Here is a 24,729-nt window from a genome sequence, read left to right on the forward strand (position 1 = left end):
GAAGCTAAGGGATCAGAGGTTTAAATTAACTTTAAAACAGTGTGCCCAAATTAAACTCATTAAAAAATAATATACTGACTTTTTAATATTACAATGTTTATAGTATTAGTCATACAAATTTGTTACCCCATGGGTAATTTTAATTTCTAATGTCCTCACCATAAGATATTATAAAAAGATACAGACTATTACAAAACTACAATATTTCACTGCAAACTCAGAATGAAGAGGCAAAGTTCAAAATCTGGTCCTCAAACTGAAGAAAACATGTTCTTGGTGCAACTCAGTATTTCAGATAGATTACGTTCAAGATGTATTGGTATAAATGTGATTATGTTTTTGTTTTTCTATTATTTACAATATTTTCCGGTTCACTGCTATTCCTGTTTGCTTTTAATTCCTATAATATTAGGAACTCAAATGGGCTCCATTTCCTAAATATGAAAAAAGTTAGCATCATTTATCTTTTATTATGTTGGTGTACTTGACAGCAAATTTATGTGATTTTGCATTATTGAATTTTTTTTTTCCTTTTTGAAAAAATAGTTTTCATGTTACTGGCTAATGAAAGTGTTAGTTTGTTTTTGGTTTATCCATATTTTTCCTAGCACTTTAATACTATAGTGTAATTTGCATATAATTTTAATTAGGTCCTTTATAATGAATGTTAATAGCTTCATTTATGCACATTTTTCCTTTTTTTTAAAGCAGGACTACCTCTTCCATCTGGAGGAGGACATGGCAAGCCATTCCAGTATTCTTGCCTGGAAAATCCCATGGATAGAGGAGCCTGGTGGGCTATAGCCTATGGGGTCACAAAGAGTCAGACATGACTGAGCGACTAACCACAGCACAGCACATCTATACATCCTACAAGGAAAAGTACACATTACTCCCATACTCAAAAGTATTGTGATTTTCCTATATAGCTGGAACTTGGCTTTATTAAATGAATTAGAAAATGGGTTGATTACAACTGTTTCTTGAACTCTTTGGCTTGAATGCATGCTTGGATATACTTCTCTTCCTTAGAGATAATTTCTATTAGATAATCATGCATTTTTACAGGCTCCTGGATTTACCAAATTGTCCTACTAAAATGTACTGCAGTTAAACCCTCAACAGGGTAAGAACTCACCAGGCTGTGGGTAGTTATTAGTTCCCTAATGTGCACAGAGCCTGTGTGGGTGCTCTCAGCACCCCCAAAGGACGCCCGACCTTTGCTGGTCAGCTTTCAGCGATCAGTTTCAAAAGCGGTCATGAGAGGTAGGAAGAGTCTGGCCCTTGGTGTCAATAGCCTTGGCTAGGGCCACCAAATTGACCTCTAGCACTCTGAAGTACCTGTGCTCGGCTACCTCCCCCTGGGCCTTTCAAGGTTTTCTGCAGAAGATACACATGTATCCAAAGGAATGCAGAAGTCGGTACTTCTCAAGAAATAGATATGTGAGCATCCAGAGGCAGCAAGACCGTGAAAGATAATGGTTTTGGAAAACCAAAGACTTGAGATGGATTAGAACCCACCCACCTTTGGGACATAACATCTTGGGCTTAGTTCTCCTGTTGGCAGAATCAGATTCTGACAGAACTAACCTTTAAAGGGCCGGTGACACTGGCTCTATGCTTTTTATTGTGAGATATTATTCTGAAGAAAACAATTGGGAGGCTGAGAATAGCCCTTACTTAGTTTGGACTTGAGTAGAGCACATTTCCTTCGGATAAAGTCACAATCTGAATCCACTTAATTGTAAAAGGAAAAACAATCCAACAGTAAAATTGAGGTTGCAGTTTGAAGCAGAGTTGAAGGCATATTATAGGGCAAGAGAAGAAAAACAAATATCTAAATGCAAGAGTCAACATTCAAAGTTATTGTTGTCTTTATATTAAGGGAAAATTCTAAATGGTATCTATTTGAAACATTATCAAGTTCTTCTTGGTCTGCACCAGGGCAATTATGCAAAGTATTATTTTAAAAATATTGTATTAAAATACAAAATTCCTGGAGAATTTTTGTCAGCAAGCCTGACATTATTCTGTGTATGGGAAACTTGGCTCCAAAATATTCAACACATAGGTATTAGTAAAATGATCACAGAAGAAAATGTGTCATGAATATCTGGTAAATAATAACTAGACATATAGAATAAATTTGTGTATTTTTCATGTTGAATAAGAAGATATGTCTTTTTCTATTGGATTCAGATCACACAGTCAAATTTTACATCGAAGCAACAAAATATATGTATTTTATTCCTTTGTTCCTAAAATATTTTCATAGTATAAAAAGAAGGCAAAAAGGCAAAGAATTGATGCCTTCAAACTGTGGTGTGGGAGAAGACTCCTGAAAGTCCCTTGAACTGCAAAGAGATCAACCCAGTCAATCTTAAGGGAGATCAACCCTGAATACTCTTTGGAAGGACTCATGCTGAAACTGAAGCTCCAATATTTTGGTGCAAACAGTTGACTCATTGGATGCAAACAGCTGACTCACTGGAAAAGACCCTGCTGTTGGGAAAGGTTGAGGGTAGAAGGAGAAGCAGGCATCAGATGATGAGATGGCTGGATGGCATCAGTGATGCAATGGACATGAACTTGAGCAAACTCTGGGAGATGGTGAGGGACAGGGAGGCCTGGCGTGCTGCAGTCCATGGGGTCACAAACACTTGGACACGACTGGGTGACTGAACAACATAAACACTAAACTTCTTTGTATCTCAATTTTTTTAAAACTGGCTTTTTATATAGAGTATTTTATCATATAAGACAATAATTCCAGTAAACATTTCTTGTGCATTTATTATTTATAATAATAAATATTATGCACTGTTCTGGGAGTTCTAAGAATAGAGGAGATTTAAAAGAATTAAGACAGTTGGGTGAGGAGGGATGCTGCAGAGGGAATATTTGTCGAGTGACTATATAACAAAGGCATCACTCTTGTCTTCTGAAAGGCTTCTTCTACTCACTAGACTTTCTGAAACAATTTTTTGGAAAGAAAACAAAGAAAACAAAACTGAGATTGCTTGGTGGTTTCATCATGGTACAGTGTGAAAGGAAAGAAAATGAGGAGGAAATGCTAATATTTCACCTTGCAAACAGTGCTTAAACAAACTTTTTATCCTAAGTATTCTATGGTCATTATTTCTAATGAATCTAAAGGTGAATATTGTCTTCCTATAGTCATTTACCTAATTACTTTATTCTTAGGAAGTATAAGTGGGTGTACATAGTCACAATTCTTATATAATGGTTATTAAGAACTTCAAACAAATGTGCCAGAACGTTAAAATTCTACAATTTTACTGAAATAAAGACAAGGAATTTTTGAAGTTGAAAAGAACCTTTGAGTTCAACTGCACGATTTACACACAGTCAGTCAGTGACTTGCCCAGAGGCTAATCTGAATCTCTGTCACAGGTCGTACCAGTGCAGCACAGTTCTGGACTTTTTCAGTTTATGCATTAAACTGCCCACAATGTTGCCATTAATCCTCCCACAAGTGACCACTGCTTCTGTTATGATGTATAAAATTGTTGAAAGTTTCTATTTTACAAAAAGGCCCATATCCCTAGATAAATTTCCAATTCCCTTCACTCTATGAATTTATGAAACTTGGACTAATCTGACTTTGTGTAGGTGAGCAAGTTCTATGGTGTTATTCAAAATAAGATCAACCATAATGCAACTCTGTTTAACATGTAGCAGTGAAACTAATTCACAGGCTAAAGCATTACATACTGAGTGTTTCATTTGCATTCACTATGTCCCTCTGCAGCAAACAGAATGAATGTTGCACATAAAGGTGCTTCTATTTTAAAGTTGAACTGAAGCAGATGATGACCGAGTGACTGAAAAGCTTATAAATTTCTTGTTATGTTCAACTGAAATTAAAACCCAAATCATCTGATTTTGAGTTAGTGCCTAATCTAGAATTCTTGCAAGATGAGCTTTATACTAACAAACTGCCAATGGAAATAAGAGGCTAACTTTGAGTATCTTTTAACTTTCTCCTCAAATACATATCATACACAGAGATAGAGGCAGTGTAACTATAAATTAGTTTTAGCTGCGAGTAACTGTACAGATCAACGTGTTTTAATAAAACCCATGGAAAAGCTGAAAGTGAAAGAATTAGCTTTGAAAAGGTATTAGTAGAACCAAATGAACCACAAACCTATTTAAATTTAGGAAGCCCAATTTCCATCCAGAGAAGAACAGAGCTAAAGAAAGCCAGATTTCTGAGTTGTCTCTGTGGGGATAACGTATGACTCCCCTTGGAGGACACACCAACTCTGTCAATTTGCTCCACATAGATTTACTCCAAATAATCTTGAACAGTCACTGCAACTGTTGTTTCTTTCTTGAGAGGTCTTTTCCTACTGGACTGAACTCTAATTGTTTTTATTTATTAGCCCATTTATTATACCCCTGGTATAATGTACACGTCAATTTGCAGTCTCTCCCCTCGAAAAACAGCGCTCTACTCACAGGGAAGTGAGGAAGCGCTCACAGCCCTGGGGCTGTATTTAACTAAAATACAGTTATGTCTCAGTTGTCCACTGCGAGCTATCGTGGAGGAAACAGGTCTTCAAGAGTGAGGACAGCATCATCCAGACAAATGGACACCTTGCTTTCTGTGTGGGTGAGTGCTCAGTAGTTCAGTCCTGTCAGACTCTGCGACCCCATGGACTGTAGCCCACCAGGCTCCTCTGTCCATGGGATTCTCCAGGCAAGAGTACTGGAGTGGGTTGCCGTGCCCTCCTCCAGGGGATCTTCCTGACCCAGGGACTGAGCCCGCGTCTCTTGTATCTCCTACATAGCAGGCAAATTCTTTACCACTGCACCACCTGGGGAGCCCATGTTTTTGTTTCTTTTGTTTTTTTTCTGTGAAGATGAAGTGAAAGTGAAATTCATTCAGTTGTGTCCGACTCTTTGCGACTCTATGGACTATACAGTCCATGGGATTCTCCGGGCCAGAATACCAGAGTGGGTAGCCTTTCCCTTCTCCAGGGGATCTTCCCAACCCAGGGATCGAACCCAGGTCTCTCTCATTGCAGGAAGATTCTTTACAAGCTGAACCACAAGAGCAGCCCAAGAATACAGGAGTGGGTAGCCTATCCCTTCGCCATCGGATCTTCCAGACCCAGGAATCAAACCAGGGTCTCCTGCATTGCAGGCGGATTCTTTACCGATCTGGTAAACCAGTTAAGACAGCAGAGCAAATAAATTAATGTTGGTAGAATTACTATTTGTAATTGTTTCTTTCTAACATCTGGGAGGAAAGAAATCAATGTATTTCTTCCAAAATTACTCCTCTAATTGAATAGCAGCATTTTTTCTTAATGTAACTGTAATTGGATATTTATTTAGAAGCAAATTGAGATCTTGTGATGATGAACAAAACGTGTGTTCTCAGCCATCATGACACTGCTTTAATTTCATGTCATGCTGGTGAACGGTAACATTAAGTACAAATAAAGCAAGAAGGCAGATTAATTTTAAAATGATCCATTCTATTATAGAGCCTTGAGGTTTTCTTTTTCTTACTTTTTTTCCCTCAGTCAAGGCAAGTCAGAATTACAGGGCTATAATCAGGAACCAAAATTATCTTTCCTACTTATTTTGCAATGCCATGATATGCTAATAAGCTGTTCATTAAATTGGTATTTTCTATTTCATCTAAGAAGAGCCCTTTGTATTACCAAAGCTTGTTTGACTATTTTCATAGAATGAGCTATAATCACATTTTTGGAATAATTTACAGAGATTACAACAGCTTATTACTTTGTAGCTTACCTCAGAGTGGGCAAAATTAGATCTAAGTTTTTGTACAGGACTGCTCCAAGAACAAAGACTGATGATTCATCTAATTCTAGAAAGAATAAAATTTAAACATATTAGCAAAACAGCAAGAAAAATACTATGTCCTATAAAACTTTTAATCTCCTAATTACAAGGGGATTCCAGTATTTATCGATGCAAAGCCAGGAATGGCATTGAAATATATATAATATCATATAAGAAATGAATTGCCAGTCTAAGTTCGATGAAGAATACAGGATGCTTGGGGTTGGTGCACTGGGATGACCCAGAGGGATGGTACAGGGAGGGAGGTAGGAGAGGGTTTCAGGTTTGGGAACACGTGTACACCCGTGGATTCATGTTGATGTATGGCAAAAAAAAAAAAAAAATACAATATTGTATAGTGAAAAAAAAAAAAAAGAAAGAAAGAAATGCCTTCTTAACCGTGCCCGGTAATTGAGCCCACACACTCTATGTGTTAATCATGACCCCAGAAGATATGTTTTCAGTGGGTTTTGTCATGAAGGAACCTTCCTTCAAGCTGAGACAAGAAGTGGCTGTAGCTATAGCAAAAGAGCTTAAATTCCAGGTGATGTGGGGAGACAGCCTATGCTCTTTGGAGCTCTCAGTTAAGATGTCAGACCTCCAAGGTAAGAATTAAGACCACAGTGTCACTACTGAAAAGGGTCATTCAGTTTAAGAGGCTACCTAAGATGTTCTTAAAACTCAATTCTTTCCTTAGATTTGTTTTCATATATCAATTTTTTAAGTGAGGCAGAAATAATTTATTTTTCACAGACTAGAAAACACAACCTATTTCAATAGCTAAACTTAAAATACTGTGCCACATGCTTTACACTGGGGTGAGACTGTCAACACTGAAAATCTGACCATGTCATCAGCAGGTTTATAATTTGCACTTGGTGTTTTTTTTTTTTTTTTTTTTTACTTTTTAATAGATCTTCTACTCAAGTAAATTAAGATTCAAGCAACATCAAATTGAGTTTTCTATAGTAACAAAATGACTTTAAAGTCATGATTACAGATTAAATTGCTAGTGTAGTATTGAACTCATATACTTTTTGCTCAAGGCCTAAATCGCTTCACATATTTACCTTTTGATGACACAGGAGTGAAGATGCTTTTTGGAATGACCACTCTGTCTTCTGAGTTTCTTGCCCAGTCAACCATCCCCTTCCGTCCTTTCATTGGGAAGTTGATGTCTGTTAGAACAGAGGCTGCAGGAAGCTTCTGAATGCTAGCCACTATTAAAAAAGAAGCAATGATGTCAACTAAAATCTTTCAGTGTTATCAAAATTGACCAAATTAAACCTTTCAGTATAGTCAAAAGAAAATTTCTAGTCCAAATTATGTTTATCAGAGCTCTAAAATATACATACTTATTCCTTCATATTAGATGATACTCATTAAGGCTGTGACTGTTTTTCTTATTAATTTGTTTTCTGTTGCTCTCAGTGGGGATCATACAATGATGGTCAGTGGTGCACAGTCAGAGCACAAAATGTGCAGACATACTGGTTGTTTAGGATGGGCCTCCATTCTAATGGTGAGCAGCCCATGCCGTATTTTTTGTTAAATATTTCGATTAACACACTTGACTCACAGACTGACAGTTTCATTAAATCTGTACTTTGTTTTCAGAACAAGTTTTCTGTGCTCACCTCTAAACATTGCCATTGGAACAATTATTGCACGGATTGGCTGGGGTTCCATGAACATGAAAAACAAGCATATTGCTCTGGGAGACAGAACTGTCAGAATTCAAACAACCAAGCACCAATGCCCAAACCACAGAGACAATATAATATGCAGAATTATTTAACAAGTAGAATAGCAATAACAAACAGTTCTTAAAATGCACACCCATAATTGAAGGTAATAAATGTAATAAATACGTGAAAAGAGAATTCTGTGTGTACTCAATGAATAATATATTTGGTAATGCTTTGGTTGGTTGTTGGTGGTGGTTTAGTTGCTAAGTTGTCCGACTCTTGCAACCCTGCCAGGCTCCTCTGTCCATAGGATTCTCCAGGCAAGAATACTAGAGTGGGTTGCCATTTCCTTCTCCAGGGGATCTTCCCAACCAAGGAATTGACCCAGGCCTCCTGTATGGTAGGCAGATTCTTTACCAACTGAGCTATATCTTAATATATTTTTATTATATATATATATATATACACATTAATATATAACTATATGTAACAAAACCATGATAGTAAATACTCAAGCAGTTATTGATTATATATATTTTCAATGATTACTTAATTTGTAACTTTTACTTAGGTCCATACTTGACTTACATTAAAGTTTCAGATGTCCTATGTATGATTGAAATGGAAAGATAGTGGGGAAACCCTAAAAGCTATCACAACAGAAAAGCTGTAGTAGGAAACCATTAGGCTCCTCATAAATGTATTTCATTTGAAAGAAACTTGTAATTTAAACAAGAAAGAATGAAAATTATGAATTCAACAATATTAGTTGTATAAATATATTACTTCATCCCTGGCTTAGTTGCAAATTAAATTGGTTATGTATTACTATACTTTATGAAAGCTCTTTCAGACTATTATACACATCCATTATCAGAACAGAATAGAATTTCATTTGGCCTGTAATTTGACATAATAACATTAAAAAAGGATTTTGTAACTAAATGTTGAAGGAAAAGGGTGCTGGGTAACATAAATTGTTATGGATATGAAATGCTTTTGGGATAGCATCTCTAATTATTTTAGTCTCTTTAATAATTCAAACAACATAGTCTTTATGGTCTAGAAGTCAACTCAGTTTATCTGTCCTAAAGAGTCCAAAAACGCCAGTGCAGGTAGATGGACAGACCAGCACACTGGCAGCATGCTCTTTCTTAAGGGTCCTCCAGGCTTCATTCAATATCCAAAGCTAAGTGCATCTATTTCCAAATTCCTTGATTCTAACTTTGGTTGCCTTGGTGTTGAGAGGACATTTATTTAACTTCGCTGGTCTAAAAACTGATGAAAAATAATAAAGCCTTTTCTGATTTCTAGTTTCTATTATAAAGGAAAACAAAAGATAAACTGTTGGATTCTGAGGTCTAATAATTCTTATGGCTTCTATACACATTGAAAAGAAAACAAAACAGAAAAAATAAACAATCAAAAAGAAATAGATGTCATATGGAAGAAGCTTATTCTGTATCAATTGTATATCACTTGATCCTGAACAAATGTGGGTTCAATACATTACTCAAATATATAAAAATGAGATAATTATACATGCATGCATCTCACTTTATGAAGTGCATTCATTCTTCAGTTGGAGGTACATTGGGTGTTAAATGACAACCATATAGATTTGATTGACTTCTGAGTCTTGACTAAAGGAATACAAAATTAGAATCACTTATCTAACTTCTGTAAGAAGTCCTTTAAATTGTGCAGTATTGCGCATAGGAAGTGTATAAAAACAAACATGTATTCATTAATTTTATAGAAATGTAGTTCATAAAGTAAGATGGCATTTTAGATAAATATATTATAAAAAGAGATATGACTTCATAGACTGACAAGAATCAAATACAGCCTTCAATTACCAGTATACAAGTTCTTTAAAATATGCAGTATTTAAATGTGCACATTTTTACCTTAAACCTACGTACGAAGATGCTTAAGGTGACACTGTCGTTCTTTATGATGGTGCCGTGATTAACAAGAAAGCCTATTTCCATACAACAAAAATGATTTAAAGATGACTTTTATTTTTCCTTTCTTTCAGTCCCTGTAACAGACACTTGGACCGACCCAGTCCTCAATTCCTTCCCTTTTTCACTCAGTTTCTCTAAAACCTTCATGTAAAATTTAAATGCAATTAGTCTTTAGAGAACCAGGGAACTCAAAAGAGGTAAGATTAAAAACAAACGCCTTATATATATATATATATCCAGAGAAAACCATAGTTTGAAAAGATACATGCACCCCAATGTTCATAGCAGCACTATTCACAACAGTCAAGACACGGAAACATCTTATATGCCCATGGATAAAGAAAACGTGGTACATTCGTGCAATGCAATATTACTCAGCTATAAAAAGAATAAAATACTGCCATTGCAGCAACATGGATGGACCTAAAGATCATCATACTAAGTCAGACAAAGACAAATACTGTATGATATCACTTAAATGTGGAATCTAAAAATAACACAAATTAACTTATTTTTACAAACCAGAAATAGATTCACAGGCATGGAAAACAAACTGACAGTTATCAAAGGGGAGAGAGGTAGGGGCAGGATAATCTAGGCAGCTGGGATTAACAGGCCTAAAATACTAAGAGACACTCAACAAGGACCTACTGTATAGCACAGGGAGCTATACTCAATATTTTATAATAACTCTTATGGAAAAGAATCTGAAAAAGATATAGAGATATATATGTATATATTAATATATATTTGACTCACAGTGTTGTATACCTGAAACTAACATGACATTGTAAATCAACTATAGTCAATGATGTCTTAAGACATGTCTAGAGTATATACGTATCTAGTGCTGCCAAAGAGCATCAGTGCAGAGCATGAGAGCACAACCTGCATGCTTTGCTTCCATAAGTTGCTGCACAAAATCCCGTCGTGAGGATTCAAATAATATAGTGTCTTTCCTCAAAAACTGAGAATATGTGTTTCTTACAGAAGATTCAAGTGGTTAGAAAAAAATCTCAAAGGACACAATGTCCTTGAACACACAGGTGAGTCTTGAATGCTCGAAGAATTACCCCAAATTCACTGTGTCGTGTCATTACAATACCAGACCTTATTTCTCATGCAATAAAAATAGGTGACTCATCATGGATAAGCCTTGGAGCAAACCCGGCTGCCTTTCATTTTGCATGTTCACTGCTTTCATTCTGCATTTGGAATACAGCATGAAACCCCCTGGGAGCACCATGTCTGTTACTGACCAAGCTCCCAGGGGATTCGGGTTTGGTATAGATTTTTGCTCGTCAGAAAGCATAAGGGAGGGAGAGGGGGGGATGATTTGGGAGAATGGCATTGAAACATGTATAATATCCTACAAGAAACGAATTGCCAGTTTAGGTTCAATGCAGGATACAGGATGCTTGGGGCTGGTGCACTGGGATGACCCAGAGAGATGGGGAGGGAGGTAGGAGGGGGGTTCAGGATTGGGAACATGTTTACACCCATGGCGGATTCATGTTGATGTATGACAAAATCAATACAATATTGTAAAGTAAAAAAAAAAAAATAATAATAAAATAAAATAAAATCTAAAAAAAAAGAAAGAATAAGGGAATTTTTACAAAGGATCTCAAAGCACATGAGTCATTCTTCTTTTTTTTGTAACCACTGAGCTCTCCTTTGGTTCATCAAAGTAGATAGGGTGCCTCTAACTTGTTCCTGAGAAAAATCATGACGTTTTAGCCCTGTGTCCTATTGACTGAGGTCCTGGACAATGGGGATTCTGTCTGATTCATCTTTGTAATGTGTACGGTCCACTACAAGTTGAGTCAGCTGCATTATGAATAAGAAAAAAAAAGAATAAATTAGGAGCTTGGGCTTAACATATATACACTACTACTTTAAAACAGGCATCTTCCTAGATGGCTCAATGGTAAAGAATCTGCCTGCCAATACAGAAGACACAGGAGACATGAGTTTGATCCCTGGGTGGGGAGGATCCCCAGGAGGAGGAAATGGTAACCCACTCCAGTATTCTTGCCAGAAAAATACCATGGACAGAGGAGTCTGGTGGGCAATAGTTCATGGGATCACAAATACATATATATAAACCAGATAAACGGCAGAGACCTATAAGGGGAAAGAATCTGAAAAATTATATACATATACATATATGTGTGTGTATGTATACACACACACACACACACCCATATATATGAAATATTTGGTTGTATACCTGACACTAACACAACATTGTAAATCAACTATACTTCAATTGAAAAAATACACAATGAGAAAAAATAAGGCACCTGGAAAGAAAATGCTAGGGACTGAAGTGTACAGATAAATGCTGCAGGAATGAACAGAAATGGGCAAACGAGAGCCAGTGGAGGAAAGGGACAGTTTACTAGAGTCAGATAAGCGTAGACTCTGGATCTGGGCCTGTATTCAAATTCTGGATATTTTAGGCTAACTATGATGTCCTGGACTTTCAGCGCCAGTCCCAGTTCATTTCTGTTATTTTATACGATTATGATTAACACCATCCATCACTCTCAAAAGTCTCATTTTAGAGGATAAATTTCAAGTTCATTTTACATGCTGTGTGACCTGGGGCAAATTGTCTAACCTCTCTGTGTCTCCATTTCCTCTTCTGTACCATGGGGATAATAATATTATCTATCTCACTGGAATGTTGGAGGATGAAATAAATAAATACATGTCAAGCAGTGAGAGCTGGGTGCCGAATCAGTACCTGAAGCATGAGTGGTCCTATGGAACTGTTGGCTATTCTAGTAGGTTTCCTCATAATTACTTCCAGGCAAACTAGGGAACTACCTCATCGTACATCCATAGTATGATAAAACATTTGAATTTTGCATTAAACATTCCTTTTTGGTTGTCCTTCAGTGACCTTAGGCATGAAATTACATAGTCAAAACTTAATGTTGAATATATTCAGACCAAAGGCAGGAATTGCACTTAAAATAAATACAGGTCATTCTTCAGTACTTTAATGCATCAACTTTAATGTACCACCTCGGGCGTGACTTAACAGTTCCCTTTAAATTTATCCTTCCCCTTCCTTCCCTCCTCCATTCATCCCTTTCTTTATCCCTTCCTTCATTCCTTTATTCTAGTAGCTTCTGACAGAGGCAAGGCACTGCCTTCTCTGGTTATTTGGTTACACAAGGTCAGTTAAGTTAAAAATCTATCTCCTCCATTGAGAAGGGAAACTACTGTGTTGTGGATAACAAATTCATTATTTCTGTTGCAGTCATGGCCACTGCCTGCACCAAGAACTTCAAAAGCACTACTTTTAGGCAGTGACCTAAGCACTGAACGCAATGACTCATGTCCTATAATGAACAGAGAAACTCCCCAGGGAAGGCACATCATAATCATAAACACAAGTGGAGGGGCATACAGAAGCTCTTTATGTATGCCCTAAAAGCTGTCTTTCTCACTACCTCCTACTATTGATGCTTCCAATATATTTAAAATTCACACTATATTTCATGTCGATTCAGAAGGAACAACTCACAAACTGGATTCTGACTCACTAGTATTAGAAAATTGGCCAGTTATCCAAATGAAAGTGCTTGTGGAAAACATCACTCAACATTACTGGATGGCCACCTGCACAGTTTCAAAGTCCCGCACATAACACTTGGGAGGGAGGGAAGGGTGCATTGTATAAGTGTGTTAGAAAGCAACTCAACCATAATGGAAAAATATGAAAGGAAAATGTAAATATATATATATATATATGTATAACTAGATCACCTTTTATATGGCAGAAATTAACACAAGACTGAAAATCAATGGTACTTCAATAAAATAAACGTGACTCAGTTTTGCTCAGGAGCCCATAGCAAGCACATGGGAGCTGAGCAGAGCCTATATGTAGTGTGACCTCCGCAGCACTTAGCAGGTTAAGAAGCCATTGCTTTTATACTTCTATGGCAATGCTGAGTGGCTTGTAAAATGCTGAGGGTATTTGGGAGATAAGGGAAGGACAGCTGACTTTTATTGCATGCTTGCCATGGTCTTGGCACTTGCCACTGTTCCTTAAATGATTCAGCATGTATTAATATTTATTATGTAGTTTCTCTGTGTTAGGCCCTGTTCCTAGTACAGCACTTGGCTCAGATGCCTTAAACATGATACACTATTTAATATTTAAAACAACCCTAAGAGGTACTGGTTTTATCAGTATCCTTATTGTTATTTGTGCTTTCAGTTTAAATGAGGAAGAGGGCTCTAAGTGGTCACATTGTGATTCAAATCTCGGTTTGCCTACTCAGAAGCACAGGATTTTGCACTGTGTGGTGCAGTTTGTACCTAACGCATAACAGCAAATTTACTTTGCCTTACTCTAATATTTTTGTGCTAAATACAAAAGACAGATGATTCAATTAGAGGAAATAAAACTATCTTATTTGCCCAAGAGAAGATCAAAACTAGATATCACTGAAGAACCGTGGTTAGCAAAAGGGGATGCAGATACTATACCTACACATAGCTTAATTCATCCATCATAATCTTCATGTTCTAATATCTTTATGAACAATCATATTTCAGGTTTCTTCAACAGTGTTTACAGGAAACAGACATTCAAATGGACAGATTTTTTGGTTTCCCGTTTCCCCATCCAACTTCCCTCATTTATGCTGTCTCCTTCCCAAAGGGACTGGAGGGTTAAGGGTCTTGGGGAAAGAACAGGCAATCCTGGAATAGACTGCAGCCTCCGTTTCCTAGGAAACAGAGCTGGTGGGCGGGGTGTCTGCAAGGAGAGGGTGCTGAGCTCTGAGAGCATCGATCAGTTCGGCCTCCACCATCCCGGCTACAGGGTGTAACAACCCCACAACCCAGAGAGGCACACAGAGATTTAGATGAGAAACATCTTTCCTATTAGGGAGTTCACTGATTTGTTTGAAGAGAGAATGCAGGACCCTCTGATATTTAGAAATAGACAAACTCAACAGGCAGCTGAGAAAGTGGCAACTCAAAGATCATATACAACCTGCTACTTTCTAGTGACCTGCTGTATATATATTGAAACTTTAATTAGCTGTTTTGTATATTCCTTTCTGGCATTAAAATCGAAAATCTTTTAAATTAATTGTGGATTATCAGCTTCAGATTCTATTTTTTTAATCCATTAGCCATTTCAAAGCCTGAGAGTCTCTGCACTGCAGGACACTTTTCTGATTTCTGCTCTTGAACTTCTGGCCGAACTTCAGTGATTTCTGCAGAGGATTCCCTCAGCTTCCTCTCAGATACTACTCCTTGGCATGTATTCCTGCTGATACACATGGTCACCCCCAGCCAGACCAACACATCACTTTGTTCAAGCTGAACTCTCCTAACCAGGGGCTGGCAGACTACAGCCCACAGGCTGGATCTGACCTTGCAGCTATTTGTGTATGATCTGTGAGCTAAAATTGGTTTTCAGAGGTTTAAGTAGTTGAAATAGTCAAAAGAAGAATCGTATTTCTTGGCGCATGAAAATTAAATAAAATTCAAATCTCAGTGTTCACAAATTAAGCTTTATTGGGATACAGCCACACCATTCATCCACGTGAAGCCTACAGCTGCTCTCAGGCCTCAGTAATAGACTTGGACAGTTATCACAGAGATTGTACTGTCCACGAAACCTGAAATATTTAGTACCTGGCCCTTTACAGAGAAGGTTTGCCTACCCCTGTTGCAGACAAATGTTGGAGAAGCTATTATTAAATATTATAATCTTTCTTCAAAGAGAAATATATTGTAAAAGCATCTTAATTTCTGTACTTTTTCTGTTAACGACTGCATGTTCTGACTGCCGTTTTCTTTCTATGCTTTGCAAAATTTAATGAGGGAAATTTTAAGTTGATTATACCAGTTTTATTTCAGTTTTTAAAAAGGGTATGTTTTGTGTACTTTTATAAAGAGGCACTTATAAATGGTGATCTTCTCTACACAAGTAGTTCATGATTTCATTTCTAACATAAATAGAAATAAAATATGATATGCAGGGCATTTTTGCATGTATATCTGAATTTTAAAGCCAAATCGATAAATAAAATGCTTTAGGAAATAAATTTTCCCTCTTCTCTGAACCTGTGAAATGAAGAGCAGTATTCTTGCAGAGGAAGGACCTTTAGATGATGATAAACCAAGAGCAGAGAAATAGGTGTGCTTGTGTATACATCATTGTGTGATGTATTGTTTTGAGATCTATGGTTATTTAAACCTTACTAGAGGAGTAAGAATCAGGCACCCATACAGGCACGAAATAGCAACTGAAGTCTAGAATCCCAGGGCTTCCCAAGATAGTGAATCATCCATCCCCAGAACAGTAACAGCATTGCCAAGTGCCAAGACTTGACAAGTGAATGATCACTATGGACTGGAGTTCTCTCTGGAAATTCATTCCTCTATCAAACTTCTGTTGAGCCCTGAGAGTATTCCAGGAACTGTCCCACCACTGAGGAGCTCACAAGTGGGAAAGAGATGCCCAGTCTTTGCCTTTAACGAAAGGCAGTCTTTGCCGTGTAGTGGGAAACACACATTTGGTAAGTGAAGAAACAATTTGGATGATTCGAGGTGTGACAGGTGGTATAAAAGAAAGAACCGATGAGGTGGCATGTGGTCAGTCTGCCAAAGATGGCCTCTTTGAACAGGTAGAATGTGAGCTGAGAGCTGATAGATAAGCATAAGTGAGAGAAAGAAGAAAGAGCCAGTGCAGACTCAAAGCCTGGAAGAGAGCCAAGATGTCCAGGAGCAGCAGTCTGGGTATAAGGTGAGGAAACTACAATGACCTTGAAAAAGAGTAACATTTTTAATAGAGCATAAAGGTTTAAGTAGAGAAGTAATCAAAGAAAAGGTTGAAAATGAAATTTTGGACTAAGTGACCTGAAATCTACAGCATGATCAAATTTAGAACTTGGAGGTATGAACTGGATGTCTTCTAGTAAGAAGTAATAGTTGATAATGCAAACATGGATAAGTTCCCCCAAAGAGAGAGTACAATGAACAGATTCATTCATTCAACAGATATTAACTGAATATCTATCACATGTCAAGAACAGTCTGAGCACCAGAAATACACCAGTGAACAAAACAATCTAAGCCCCTGCCCTCATGTGACCAGCATCATATCAGAGGAGAGACGGACAGGGGACAGACAAGCAAAACCAGACCAAATGTCAGTAACAGTAAGTGATCTTTGGGAGAATGGTGAGTGGGTAAGGACCTTTCCTAAATACAGGAAGCTTCAGTGGTCAGGTGGCTTCTCTGCAGACATCAAGGAGATGACAGAAAAGAGGCTTCAATGTGTATAGGAAAGATTCACTCTTAGAGAGTAAAGAGAAGCAAACAAGGAAAGATACCAAAAATAAATGGAGGGCAAAAAAAGAAAAAATAAACCACAATAGTAAAGTACCTGTGAATAATAATGACATGTGTGATAAGTCGCTTCAGTCATGTCTGACTCTGTGCAACCCCATGGATTGTAGCCTGCTAGGTTCCTCTGTCCATGGAATTCTCCAGGCAAGAATACTGGAGTGTGTTGTCATGCCTTCCTTGAGGGGATCATCCCAACCCAGGGATCGAACCTGCATCTCTTATGTCTCCTGCATTGGCAGGCAGGGTCTTCAGAACTAATGCTACCTGGGAGTTCAGTTCAGTCGCTCAGCCGTCTCTGACTCTTTGCGAACCCATGAATCGCAGCACGCCAGACCTCCCTGTCCATCACCAACTCCCGGAGTTCACTCAGACTCATGTCTATCAAGTCAGTGATGCCATCCAGCGTTCTCATTATCTGTTGTCCCCTTCTCCTCCTGCCCCAAATCCCTCCCAGCATCAGACTCTTTTCCAATGAGTCAACTCTTCGCATGAGCTGGCCAAAGTACTGGAGCTTCAGCTTTAGCATCATTCCTTCCAAAGAAATGCCAGGGCTGATCTCCTTCAGGATGGACTGGTTGGATCTCCTTGCAGTCCAAGGGACTCTCAAGAGTCTTCTCCAACACCACAGTTCAAAAGCATCAATTCTTCAGTGCTCAGCCTTCTTCACAGTCCAACTCTCACATTCATACATGACCACAGGAAAAACCATAGTCTTGACTAGACGGACCTTGGTCGGCAAAGTAATGTCTCTGCTTTTGAATATACTATCTAGGTTGGTCATAACTTTTCTTCCAAGAAGTAAGCGTCTTTTAATTTCATGGCTGCAGTCATCATCTGCAGTGATTTTGGAGCCCAAAAAAAATAAAGTCTGACACTGTTTCCCCATCTATTTCCCATGAAGTGATGGGACCGGATGCCATGATCTTCATTTTCTGAATGTTGAGCTTTACGCCAACTTTTTCACTCTCCTCTTTTACTTTCATCAAGAGGCTTTTTAGTTCCCCTTCACTTTCTGCCATAAGGATGGTGTCATCTGCATATCTGAGGTTATTGATATTTCTCCTGGCAATCTTGATTCCAGCTTGTGTTTCTTCCAGTCCAGCGTTTCTCATGATGTACTCTACATAGAAGTTAAATAAGCAGGGTGACAATATACAGCCTTGATGTACTCCTTTTCCTATTTGGAACCAGTCTGTTGTTCCATGGCCAGTTCTAACTGTTGCTTCCTGACCTGCATACAGGTTTCTCAAGAGGCAGGTCAGGTGGTCTGGTATCCCCATCTCTTTCAGAATTTTCCACAGTTTATTGTGATCCACTCAGTCAAAGGCTTTGGCATAGTCAATAAAGCAGAAATAGATGTTTTTCTGGAACTCTCTTGCTTTTTCCATGATCCAGCGGATGTTGGCAATTTGATCTCTGGTTCCTCTGCCTTTGCTAAAACCAGCTTGAATCAGGAAGTTCACAGTTCACGTATTGCTGAAGCCTGGCTTGGATAATTTTGAGCATTACTTTACTAGCATGTGAGATGAGTCCAGTTGTGCAGTTGTTTGAACATTCTTTGGCATTGCCTTTCTTTGGGATTGGAATGAAAACTGACCTTTTCCAGTCCTGTGGCCACCTCTGAGTTTTCCAAATGTGCTGGCATATTGAGTTCAGCACTTTCACAGCATCATCTTTCAGGATTTGAAAGAGCTCAACTGGAATTCCATCACCTCCACTAGCTTTGTTCGTAGTGATGCTTTTGAAAGCTCACTTGACTTCACATTCCAGGATGTCTGTCTCTAGATGAGTGATCACACCATCATGATTATCTGGGTTGTGAAGATCTTTTTTGTACAGTTCTTCTGCGTATTCTTGCCACCTCTTCTTAATATCTTCTGCTTCTGTTAGGTCCAGACCATTTCTGTCCTTTATCGAGCCCATCTTTGCCTGAAATGTTCCCTTGGTATCTCTAATTTTCTTGAATAGATCTCTAGTCTTTCCCATTCTGTTCTTTTCCTCTATTTCTTTGCAATGATCACTGAGGAAGGCTTTCTTATCACTTCTTGCTATTCTTTGGAACTCTGCATTCAGATGTTTATATCTTTCCTTTTCTCCTTTGCTTTTCGCTACCTGGGAAGCCCTTAACAATGACAGACTGGCTTTATAAGGAGACAAAGACTTTATAAAGATTATTGAAAAGGGCCACTGGTTTAGAAAAATGAGAACCATACTCTAAAATTAGGTTCCAGCCATGCTCTACTGCAAAGCTAATCAGTTTTTTAGATAGGGCCAAACAAGTAAATATTTTCAGCTTTGAGGGCCAGCAAACTTATGTTGTAACCACCCAACTCTTCTAGTAAATGTGGAAGGTGCCACAGACAATTCATAAATGAATGGTCATGCAAGAAAACACTGTATTTAACTGTAGAAGAAAAAATATCTGATGTGACCAACATAGTGGCTCTTTCATTTAGTAAACAGTGTTTTGTATCAAACTCCCAATTTTCTGCACCAAACACTTCTTCATCTTCACAGAAGGTGCTGCCAGGTACTCAGATATTCAAATAAAAACCTAAGGGTTGTTCCACCTTTCCTTTATTCCTAAAACCATATATCAACACCTCCTCTCAATATTATCTCTAGCAAGTGTCTTAAGCCACCTCTCTTCCCTCTGTCCCCATTCCAGATCCCTCTTGAAGCCTCCAGTATCTCACCTGTAAAACTCTCATTGTTTGCAGAACACATGATCCTCTAGACAGAAAAGCCTAAAGATACCACCAGAAAATTACTAGAGCTAATCAATGAATAAAGTAAAGTTGCAGGATATAAAATTAACATACAGAAATCCCTTGCATTCCTATAAACTAACCATGAGAAAATAGGAAAAGAAATTAAGGAAATTATCCCAATAACCATTGTCATGAAGAGAATAAAATACTTAGGAATAAATCTATCTAAAGAAACAAAAAACCTATATAATAGAAAACCATAAAACACTGATGGAAGAAATCAAAGATGATACAGATGGAGAAATATACCATGTTCATGGATAGGAAGAATCAATATAGTGAAAATGAGTATACTAACCAAAGCAATCCATAGATTCAATGCAATCCCTATCAAGCTACCAATGGTAATTTTTCACAGAACTAGAAAAAATAAATTAATAATTTGTAGGAAAATTAAAAAAAAAACCTTGAATAGTCAAGCAATATTGAGAAAGAAGAAAGGAGGAATCAACCTGCCTGACTTCAGACTATACTAAAAAGCTACAGTCATCAAGACAGCATGGTACTGGACCAAATCAGAAATATAGATCAATGGAACAAAATAGAAAGCCCACGCACATATGGACAATATATCTTTAACAAAGGGGGCAAAAATATACAATGGAGAAAAGACAATCTCTTTAACAAGTGGTACTGGGAAAACTGGTCAACCACTTGTAAAAGAATGAAATTAGAACACTTTCTAACACCATGCACAAAAATAAACTCAAAATGGATTAAAGATCTAAATGTAGGACCAGAAACTATAAAACTCTTAGAGAAAAACAGAGGCAAAACATAAACTGACATAAATCACAGCAAGATCCTCTATGACCCACCTCTCAGATTAATGGAAATAAAATAAAAAATTAACAAATGGGACCTAATTAACCTTAAAAGCTTTTGCACAACAAAGGAAACTATAAGCAAGGTGAGAAGACAGCCTTCAAAATGGGAGAAAATAATAGCAAACAAAGCAACTGACAAAGAATTAATCTCAAAAATATACAAGCAGCTCGTGCAACTCAATACTAGAAAAAAGAAAGACCCAATAAAAAAATGGGCCAAAGAACTAAACAGACATTTCTCCAAAGAAGATGTATAGATGGCTAACAAACACATGAAAAAATGCTCAGCATGACTCATTATCAGACAAATGCAGATCAAAACCACAATGAGGTACCATCTCACACAAGTCAGAATGGCTCCTATTAAAAAGTCTACAAACAATAAATGCTGGAGAGGGTCCAGAGAAAAGGGATCCCTCTTACACTGTTGGTGGGAATGCAAATTAGTACAGCTACTATGGAGAAAAGTGTGGAGATTCCTTCAAAAACTGGAAATAGAACTGCCATAGGACACAGCAATCCCACTGCTGGGCATACATACCGAGGAAACCAGAAATGAAAGAGACACATGTACCCCAATGTTCATCGCAGCACTGTTCATAATAGCCAGGACATGGTAGCAACCTAGATGTCCACCAGCAGATGAATGGATAAGAAAGCTGTGGTACATATACACAATGGAATACTACTCAGCTACTAAAAAGAATGCATTTGAATCCGTTCTAATGGGGTGTATGAAACTGAAGCCTATTAAACAGAGTGAAGTAAGTCAGAAAGAAAAGCACCAATACAGTATACGAACACATATATATGGAATTTAGAAAGATGGTAACGATAACCCTACGTGCGAGACAGCAAAAGAGACACAGATATATAGAACAGTATTTTGGACTCTGTGGGAGAAGGTGAGGGTGGGATGATTTGAGAGAACAGCACTGAAACATGTGTATTATATGTGAAATAGATGACCAGTCCAAGTTTGATACATGAAGCAGGGCACTCAAAGCCAGTGCACTTGGACAATCAGGAGGTATGGGGTGGGGAGGAAGAGAGATGGGGTTCAGGATGGAGGACACACAAGCTGATTCTTGCCAGTGTATGGCAAAAGCCACTAAAATACTGTAATATTTTCCAACTAAAATAAATAAAATTTTTAAAAAAGAAAGAAAAATGTAAATCAGAGCATGTTGTCCTCATACTGGGAGTAATTCAATGGCTCACCAGTACTTTTAGAGTAAACCCACACCTACCCGATGGTCTTCTTGTAGCTGGCGCCTGCCTGTTTGTGAGTCATGACTAAAGCACCATCCACTCCTCCCCCCTGGTCGGCTGCACACCGCTTTTCCTCTCCACCACAGGGCTCTTCCTCTCCACCTAGAAGATTCTTTCTCCTCTTATCCTTGAATCTCTGCTAAATTGTGCTTTCCTTAGCTCAGTCTACCTGAACCACCCCATCTAAAGAGGTTCAACTCCCCCATTTCCTATCTATCATATAACTTATTTATTTTTTATGGCTCTATTAACAGGTAACCTGGAGAAGGAAACGGCAACCTACTCCAGTATTGTTGCCTGGAGAATTCCATGGACAGGGGAGCCTGGTGGGCTACAGTCCATGGGATTGCAAAGAGTTGGACACAACTGGGCACACAGCACACTGACAGGTAAATATTATTCAGTTTTACAATTGATTCATTTATTATTTGCCTCCCACAGTAGACTATAAGCTCCCAAAGGAAAGGAAGTGTCTGTTTTACTGCTGTGTACCAGGATCCTAACATCTAGTAGCTTCTAAGCTTCTATGTTTTTAATAAATGAGGTGTTCCAAAGGCTCAGTAGCATGCACTGGAGTTTAATGTGATATCTTTGGGCCGTGAAGACAAATACACTTGGTTTTCCAATTACTTTGTGATCTTTGGCATGTCATTTAATTGCTCTTGCTTTTGACCATCTGTAAAAAATCAATAACATTTCATGAGGATTAAGCCAAAGAGAGTTACCACTTTGCAACCTTTTGGCTAAGATCAAGTGAAGCCAAAGACAGCTCATTTTTTATACACAGTATGACATGACATATGCCAATTTCCTTCTGTCCTTCACCTCAACCATTCTGTACCTTGTGTAAAATACTGTGGAAGACCCAAAATTTTAAAAGAAAATAACTCTTATATAGAAAGAAACTACAATAAATGCTGGAGAGGCTGTGAAGAAAAGGGAACCCTCCTACACTGTTGATGGGAATATACATATTTACAATGTGTGCATATATATATATAAAACATATGTATGTTATATATATGTATAACTGAATCACTTTGATGTACATTTGAAACTAATGTAACATTGTACACCAACTATACTCTGTTAAAGTTTTTTTTTTTTTAATGAATGCATAAGTTCTAAATTTGTGAACATCATTTCTTTCTCTTCAAGCTTCAAAAAAAACTCTTTTGTTTTTGGATTGTGAAATCAAAAACCCAAAAATGATCCCTAAACAATAATGTACTTTTACTCCTCATTTGCATGCATGCACAAATAAAAATGTACACTCTGAGAATGAATGCTCTATTTACTACAATAATCTATGCTATTAAAAACAGCATATAAACCAATTACTTCACCTATGCAGTCTAAATTATACTGCTCAATATTATACTTACTTTGCAATTAATAGATATTTTAGAAGTAAATATTATATACTTTAATATACTATGATATTTTTGAAATATTAAGGAGTATTAGAATAAGTTTTAAAGATGATTATCCTCTTTAATAAATACTAATATATTTTAGGGAATGTAAAAGAAAAAAATGAAGGAGTTAGAAAAAGTTAAAAGAAAATTAATCAGGCAATGAGTCTGGGGAAAGCAAACAGAAATTGTCTTGAAAAAAAGGAGGTAGAGATTAATGTTCTCAAATAATGAAGACCAGATGCTTCAAAAGGAGGAAGGTTCATAATTCTAAAAATAATAAAGTAGCTTAAATGGATATCAAAGTTGGATATCATTAAAATGTTTTGTAGTGGCAAAGAAAATGTTTCAGTATCTTCATCTTAACTATATCTCCTTTTTAATAATTTCTATGTATCAAGCTTTATTTCATTTCAGAACATATATTTGGATATATAAGCTATTGTCCAATATAAATCATTCCTTTGTGAATTGTTAAGTCCCTGTTATAACATCCTACTTTGTGGTTATCAGCTACAATTTGAACAAAATATTGTTCAGCATAGAAAGTTATGTGGTTTTCAAAGCCTATTGCTATTGGGTTTTCAAGTCAGTGTAACTTTTCTTTAAAAGTATCTTTAGTTTTTGATATAACTTTAAAGGAAAAGAAACACTAATTTTCCCCTAAGCCCAGAATATCTTAGAACATATACACACAAGCACATTCCTTCACATCTGCTCTCTCATATTCATAAGCCACAGACAAAAACAGAAGACAAAATCAAAGGGAACATATTAAACTAGCCACATGTCATTACTTACCTTTCTAAAGTTAAAGTTCTTCCCATGAAAAATGTAAGTGAATAATTAATGCAAAAAAGTAGTTTTTGACTATTCAAAGACATCATTTAAGAATAAATGAGAACTAATTCACTTATGGATGCAGGAGGTTTTAACACTACAGAATTATTTAATGCATCTACAGAGATGGTTTATACAATTTTGCAAACAACAGGTGACGTATTACATGTTAAGGGACAGAAATTATAAAATTAAAGCTGAAGAGATTTGCCTCTATAAATCATTTAGAAGAGCTAGGATTTGACTAATGAGAAATAAATACATGGAAGAGAGGAGCTTCTTAAGATAGCAAAGTGCAAGTACCACTGACATGTTTGTGGACCATTAGTGGCATTCTACTACAGAAGACAGCCCTAGAACAAACACACTTCCAAACAGACAGACATGACACCAGTGACTTTCCAGATTTAGTTATTGCATAAACCTGTAAATACAGGAATTGGTTGCCTTGTGAAGTGAACAGTATGTGTACTCTTGAGATTAAAAACAACTACAACCATTCATCTCTCAGTGGACATTTAGGTTGTTTTCATGTCCTGGCTATTGTAAGTAGTATGCAATGAACATCAGGGTTCGCACGTGCTTATGTACTGTCGTTTTCTGAGGGTATATGCCCAAGCAGTGAGATTGCTGGGTCATATGGTAGCTTTAGTTTTTAAAAGAACTAACACAACATTGTAAAGCAATTATATTCCAAAAAGTGCTCATAA

At 37.3% G+C, this 24,729-nt stretch overlaps 1 protein-coding gene across 1 annotated transcript in view; it reads right to left on the reverse strand.

Moving 5' to 3' along the window:
- The window catches only part of ADGRB3 (adhesion G protein-coupled receptor B3), an 878,910-nt gene that overhangs the window by 397,100 nt on the left and 457,081 nt on the right, over positions 1 to 24,729 (reverse strand). The window contains exons 12-13 of the mRNA XM_068984093.1: positions 6,915 to 7,064; positions 5,794 to 5,869 (exon numbers count right to left, since the gene is read on the reverse strand). Of these exons, the coding sequence (XP_068840194.1) occupies positions 5,794 to 5,869; positions 6,915 to 7,064 (226 nt within the window). The remainder of the gene's footprint in view (positions 1 to 5,793; positions 5,870 to 6,914; positions 7,065 to 24,729) is intronic.

This window comes from Capricornis sumatraensis, chromosome 11, assembly GCF_032405125.1.
Source record: "Capricornis sumatraensis isolate serow.1 chromosome 11, serow.2, whole genome shotgun sequence".
Taxonomy (NCBI): domain Eukaryota; kingdom Metazoa; phylum Chordata; class Mammalia; order Artiodactyla; family Bovidae; genus Capricornis; species Capricornis sumatraensis.